The sequence below is a fragment of the Mauremys mutica genome, chromosome 11 (assembly GCF_020497125.1).
Source record: "Mauremys mutica isolate MM-2020 ecotype Southern chromosome 11, ASM2049712v1, whole genome shotgun sequence".
Lineage (NCBI taxonomy): Eukaryota > Metazoa > Chordata > Testudines > Geoemydidae > Mauremys > Mauremys mutica.
The window spans coordinates 33,849,066-33,856,447 of NC_059082.1; the positions used below are offsets into that span (position 1 = coordinate 33,849,066).

At 42.9% G+C, this 7,382-nt stretch overlaps 1 protein-coding gene across 1 annotated transcript; it reads left to right on the top strand.

Annotated features, from left to right (window-relative positions):
- The first annotated feature begins 2,448 nt into the window (after nt 1–2,448).
- Nucleotides 2,449–6,814, top strand: FBXL22 (F-box and leucine rich repeat protein 22). The gene is made up of 2 exons (XM_044978912.1): nt 2,449–2,966; nt 5,315–6,814. The coding sequence occupies exons 1-2, from the start codon at nt 2,632–2,634 to the stop codon at nt 5,658–5,660; spliced, it is 681 nt and encodes a 226-aa protein (XP_044834847.1). The 5' UTR covers nt 2,449–2,631; the 3' UTR covers nt 5,661–6,814.
- Nucleotides 6,815–7,382: the final 568 nt, after the last annotated feature.

Consider the following 7,382-nt stretch of genomic DNA (forward strand, 5'->3'; position numbering starts at 1 on the left):
AAAAGTTGTCACCCTCCCACAGCACTTGTGAAAATTCCACATCCCTCCATGGCAACTTAACCCCAGCTGTAGACAGCACTAGTCAGACGAAGACGGGGTGTAGACAAGGCCTAAGAACAGATTAAGATCCTGAAAGAAAGCGACAATTTCAAGGTGTCTCTAGAGAAAGGAGGAAAGTGTTAAATGCAACTTCAGTAGCATCACTTTCACGGGTAAACTAAGTTCAATCCAAAGTGTAACTGTAGCCATATCACTTCACTTCTGGGATTTTAGTACAATCACTTTAATAGGCACTAATATTTACTCTGTGCAAACTGACAATTTAGGTTTAGCAGAGCTGTGTTAGAGGAGAATAAGTAATTTATAATGGATTGCAATTCAGCTAGCTATCCAAAATTGCCATCTTTAGTATCAAACTCCACAATATATTTATTGTAGCCTCTTCTATGGCCTTGCCACTGAAAACAGTCTTATCAGCTACCTGTTTTTCAAATGTCACTTCTCTCCTGTGAGCGCTGCAGTAATTGAGGAGGACGCTTTACAGAATCATGTGTTAGCTTGGTCTCCACAAGAGGCTCAAAGTGCCTTTCCTAACAAATTGTTGCTGGCAAAATATTGTAAATGGAGGTGGCACTACAGGGCAGTGTGGCCACATTTGCAGCGCTGTTAGGAGTGACGCATTATGGGCAGCTATCCCAGCATTCAAGTGGCAGCAACGTGCTTTTCAAAAGAGGGGGGTGGGGTGTAGTGTGACAGGGAGCGGGGGGGAGAGAGAGAGGGGGAATTTTTGGAGCCGACACTGTGTATCAGCTCCCTGTCTTTCAAAATCAGAAAATTTTCCTGACCCCTTACTCTTAACTGCAAACAGCCTGCAGACCAGATAAGCAGCTGTTTCTTTCGTCAAGCAAACGCTCATCCCCATGCCTGCCTCATTCACTGAGGTTATCTCATTTACAGATTGATAACAGGAGCTGTGTTTGTTTTTTAGATAAGCAGCTCCCGGAGCACCGAGTTCACAACAAAACAAAGAGAGTAATTTAGTTAAAAGCATTCTGGGATATCTCCTAATACCCTAGAGGCTAATAACAGCGCTGGTGTGTGGCCACACCTGACAAGCAGCGCTGCATCACCAGCACTGCACTCATTACACCCCAAGCAGACCAGGTGTGCAGCCAGGGAGTTGCAGCACTGGATGTGCCTTGCAGGTGTGGACAGTTACTAAGTTGCAGCGCTGGAAAGCCTCCACCAGTGCTGCAACTCTCAAGTGTAGCCAAGCCCTTAGCCTTTTTGTTGTCAGAGATTAGACATCACCTAAGTGCCATGTTACAGTACTTTTCTCCACTTTACAACAGTCTCCCATGCCTAGATCAAGGGCACTAGCAACAGCTTCAGCCTATGCTCATCAACACCACTGAACTGCTTCAGCCATGCTGAGTAATTTATCCCATTACCTCACAAGGTACATTAATATTTATCTGGTAATTGCCACATAAAGACAAAGCATAAAATTAGCAAGGAGGTTATTCCATTAATGAGACGGAAAATAATCTAGACACTAGCTTCATTAACTCAGGCAAAAATTGCTTAGAAAAAATTTCTTTCTGTCATGGTTATATAGATGGTAAAACTTTTTAACTTAATTAAATGGAGACTAATAAAGAGTGCCTGGAGGTGTTCAGAACAATTTACTTACTAGCTAACATGGCTAAATCACAAATTCTGTATCTTAAAATGCAATGACGCAGCATGAAAGTGGCTAACGCACCAGCTTGAGACTGGCCAGCAGGACAAGCATGAACCTGAGAGAGAACTGCAGACATTTTCTGTAGTTCTCGTCAAGGTAGGATACTTCATGTGGACTCCCTCGCTAAAAGCCCAGTTTTGAGAATTGCTGAGCTATTAAATGCCATTGCCTGTTGTAATTGTTATAATTAAAGTGGCAGCAAGCAGGGAATTACACTGGTGCTCAATTCAGGTAAATGGAACCCTTAAAACCCTCTGCTGTATTTAAAGCTCTCATTGTGCCTGTTTGGCTTAGAGATTCACACTAAATACATGCTTCCAATCACTTACCATTTGCTTTGCTCAAGTGGGTTTTACTAGATGCTTATTGAACACCACATTTTTAAATGAGCCTTGGGCCTGTTAGGATATAAGCAAGGGCCCCTAGAATAGTCAGTATTTTCTAACAAGGCTTTAATAATAGCATTGAGACTATCAGGATTTTCACCCAAAGCAGAGGCCTGCACAGCTTTTCCTTTGCAGCTGTGGCTACTACGAGTTCATTTAAACTGCCTCAAGCCCTTTGCTAAACATCAGGATTGACAAAAGGAAAATAATTCCTTTTAAGGAAACATTTGATTTAACTCAATTGCTACTTTTCTGCTTGGCCAGGCCATTCCCCTGGACAAGAAATGGAGCAACAGCCTGGTGCACGTGGGACTCTGAGCTGCTTCCTTTTTTTAACTCCTGCACCAGTTGTTGGCCAAAAATAAACACCATTCCACAACCATATATGTTCAACAGCCCAGTGGTGATTCTGAGGCTGGTCAGGCTCCTCCAGTATTGCTGTTAGTCCACTCTGCCAGAATATACGATCCTCTTTCCTAGGAGCACGGCTCTGCATGGGCTATGCATATAACCCAGCTTAATCGGGAATGTCTGTTGCACCTATTTTCTTTCCTGGACAAAAACAGTAGAAAGAGTTTAGCCCAGACATGTCACAAATTGCTAGAAGTGTTTCAGGATCCTTTTCTGTGGCCTGTACTGAATTTCCATTCTCCTGTGGAACTAAAGAAGGATAATTTTCTCTTGGGACCAGCTTTAAGGTACCTGTCCATCTGCTGGCATTCAAGCAGAGTCAAGGTGTGTAACATTGAGGACTGGATGAAAAACACATTCCAGAAAGACATCTGTCGTAAGCATGAAAATGCTGTCAATGATTTTTTAATACAAGTCTGCAACAGGTATGTTCTTGGGGTGTGAAATTTTACATCTAATGTAAAGCTTAAGGTCATTAAATTGAAAGCATTGAAGCTTTTAACTGTTTACACATCCTTTCTGGATCAGAACACTGAATACCAAAACATTTTGGCTTTGGAGCACCATTATTTAGTTTTAGCAAAAATGTAGTGCATCTCTCTCTGTTACATTTTACTGGGCTTCCCGCAGCCCTCATTTGCTTGACAAATGCATGTGACAGTCCCAGGGTATTAGTGACAATTCCATCTAAAAAAAATGTGACTAAGGAACTATTTAATAGCACCATTCTGCGCAGGACAAAAATATCCTCAGAAATGGAGCACGAGATTGAATCTCTGAGAGAGGGAGATTCTTTTCTATGAATAAAACTGGCATCTCCCTAATCATGTTGGTAAGCTCAAATTCCACTTTTCCTCACAAGTAACAGGCAGACACATGTGAAGGTAGACTGAATCTAAGGTTTACATCATTTTATTCTGTGTTCGGGCAGCCTAACTTTATTTCTCTGTAAATTGATAATGCCCATGTTATCTATGCTGAGGTTGAGTGATTATAAATATAAACTACTTTGGGGGTCATACAGACAAGGAGACAGTACAGTGAGGAAAAGCAGACCTTAGTGCAAACCAACTGCATCAGCAGCTTTGAGCTGTGCTAGCTAAAGTAAAATTCAAAGACAAAAGCTAACACCAATGAAAACAGCAAACGATGCCAAGGCACAGCCATTTCTTGTACAATTTAGCAACAGAAAATTGCTGCTGCTAGATTAAAAACTAAGATTTCCACCACCTGCACCTTAAACTGCATGCTTATGCTGCAGAGCCTGCAGTTCTAGGTGTCCAATGGGACAAGAACGACAGCGTGAGTGCTAGAAATACTTTAATATTTGCAGCCTTTTAGCTTGCACTAGCTCTGGACTTGTATTGTACATAAACACCCGTTGGCCAGGTGCAAAAGATGGTCAGAGCAACAGGGAATCAAATGGATGAAGGTACAGGCTCAGACATAACTTTTTTTTTTCCTTCGCAGAGGCAGGTGGAGTTGGAAACGGCGGGTCTCTTCAAGCCATGTAATATCTAAGGCTGTACTTGTATCACAAAAGTGACTGTTGATAGAACTAGTTTTAAAGAAAAGATTTTCCAGTTAATTTGGTTTTAAATGATTGTTGAGAATGGGAGCGGGAAATGGAGCGGGTGTGTATTCTTCAATTCTAGAGATTCCAACAGCATCCACTCTGGCTGCAGAATTGCATATCAACCCCATCAGAGGTTGCATTAAGCACTGCTATAGTCAGATTCCACGCAAACACTCCTATAGGAGCTCCACCTCAAACCTGATTTAGTTGAATAAATTAGATAGTAAAACCACTGCTTCCCCAAGGAAGCTGTCAGAAAGACAAAAACCAGTTCAGATGGAAGGGTTGTATGTCTGCAAAGAGGCCACATCTCCCACCAACTTCTGATCCTGAAGCTGCCAGTCCTGCCCGTTTTTACATACATTTAGCACAAGTCACTCTCGAGCTAGTAGAAGGGAAACAGGAAAAATGACACTGATCCTTTTCGTTAGCATTTGGCACAACTGTCCTCATAAGATTCTGCATTTGCCTCTGGGCAGGGTTTAAATGAAGCTTATTAGGAGAGTGGATTCCATACATCTAGTTATTAGACCTGGTCTTTTATCTGTTATGCAGTATTTACTCTGTGCTCCTTTCCTCCCTTTGCGGAGTGTGTATTAATATCTGCAGGTGGTTCAATAGTGTGGCTATTGGGGAGGATAACTGAGGTGAACATATTAAGTAAAACCAAGCAGTTTTGATCAAATCCAATGAATTACTCAGTTAAGTTGGCCCCAACTTAAAATCAGTCCATATTTATCCCTGCTCCTTAATTCTGGGGGATGACCATTTCTCTGAGGCGCAGTCACAATACTTATCGTCCAGCATGCAGGATGGGCCAAGCAGGCTCCTTTACTCTTGCAGTATCAGCCAACCTATGTCCTTTCAGAGCAGGTATCCATTAAAATCTCTGCCCAGGACCTGATGCTGGAATTCCCTAATGTGCCAGGGCACTAGGAGCAGGGTTCAGAGGTGGTTGTTGACCTGAATAGATGGGCTGAGGCAGAGAGAAGTCAAGTGACTTCTGTGAGGTCGCACAGCAAGTCAGTGGTAGATTCAGGCTTTATAACCCAAATGTCTTGATTCCCAGACCATCGCTGGAAGAGCTTGCTTTGCACTGCTTTTCAGAACTTGATTTTAGGAATCTCTAAGTGGGAATTGCTTTTGCAGATTCTACACATTATTCTTCTGTCTCATATACAATGACCATGTTTTCAGGTGCCCAAACTTGCTGTCCCTGACCCTTTCTGGATGTGGCCATGTCACAGATGATTACCTGTTGTTGCTTCTCAAGAGCTGCCCAAACCTCAAGATACTGAAACTGGAAAACTGTGTGCGGATCACTGACCGGACTCTGGAAGCTGTGACCCTCTATGGGGGCTCTTTACAAACCCTCCATGTGGATTTCTGCCGGAACATAACTCAGGCTGGTCTGGAGACAGTCCAGGAAAAATGTCCTTCAGTAATGCTGAAAGCAGAGAGAAGTGCAGACATGATTCCAGACAACGAACCAGGGGAAAAATTGATGCTTGAAAGAGCGGTGAGAAAACTGGTACTGTACTAAGAGGGACCGATTCCAGAAATTCAATATATGTGAAGAGAGACTGACATTTTGAGGTTCCACCTAGTTTGCAATTAAGCCTATCTATATGCATATTGGCTTTGTTTATAAAAGAATATTTTATAAATTTCACAAATACTCCTGTTTCACCTGGGTAAGGACTTTACCTTGATGGTGATGGTCTGGCACCACTGGTCCTTCATACTGGAAAATTCCCTGTGCTGGCACAAAGGAGATGGTAAATCCTGACTAGCTGATGATGACCCTGCTGAGAGTCTTGTGGGGAAGTCTGTGGTATATTTTGCTTGTCTAACATGTATGATGATGTATCCAAATCTCAGGGCCCAAGGGGATGGATAACAAACTTTTTATTCCCAAGGAAATATCATGCATGTGCCTGTTCTCTCAGAGAAGGATCATGAATTCTAAGTAGGTAACTAGCCTCTCTCTGTCACACGTTCACCTTTTCTGTTAAGGCAGATCTCACTCCTGACAAATGTCACTTACTGTACTTTACACGTGATCTGTTAGTATACTTTATTTAAACCATAAGTGCTATGAAAATGTGTGCAAACCAAGCTTTTAACATTATTTACATAATGTACACTGACAATTTATGCTTCAGTTTACATCACTGTAAATGTAAGTTTAACATTAACACAAGCTTGTTTACACGACTGTCTGAGCTGAGAAGGCAGAGCTGAGAAGGCACTGATTTACAAAAAGTGCCCATAAACCCTCTTTTCGAAAGCCTTCTACAGCAACGATATATTTGTCTAAATCAGAGGAGGATTTTATACACCCAACCCCACCCATGTGCAGTAATACAACACATGGAGGGCAGTGTGCAGCAATCAGACTGTTACAGTAACACATGTAGACCACAGTACTACCCTATGTGGTTTTGCTGCCACATATTTGTATTATACTGAAAGATTACACTGAAGTGGCCAACACTATCTTTATCTCTTGTCTAAAATTGGCCTTAGACCAGAGGTTCTCAAACTGTGATCTGCGAGCTCCATGCAGGTGGTTCGCAGATAGTTCCCTCTAAGACGTGCGCCTGGATGGCCGCACACAAGAGAATGAAGGGCCACCCACCTAATTCGTGGAGCCACGCAGGTGTGGCTCCACTAATTAGGTGCCTGGACCCTGGAGAAGACACACATGGAAGGTGAGGTGGTGGCCTTGGGGGAAATAAGGGATAGGTGGGAGAGGGCAGCAGGGTGAGAAGGGGGGTGCGGGGAATTTGGGACGTGCAGGGCTGTAGTGGCCAGAGAAAGAGGCGACTTTCCCCAGCTCCAGGGCTGCGGCTGCTGGAGAGAGACAGCCCTTCTTCCCAGCCCCAGCTCAGGGGTTGCTGTAGCAGGGGAGACCCCCACTCCTTCCCAGCCCCAGCTCGGGGGCTGCCGCATCAGGGGAGACAGGGCACATCCAGCGCATTAGAAAGGTAAGACTACTAATATATGAGTTGTGTACTTTTATTTGTAGAACAAAAAAATGTTAATTATTATTAAGGGTTTTTTATATGGCACTTTTATCTAAAGTGCTTTATAATAGTTAGCTAATGGTACAAACAACATTTGGGAAGATCATTAATTGGTCTGCCGAGACCCTCAGCAATTTTCAAGTGGTCCTTGAAAAAAAAAAGTTTGAGAACCACTGCCTTAGACAAAATACACTGTAATATAGGTCAGATTCTTAAACAACTGAGATTTGTATCTT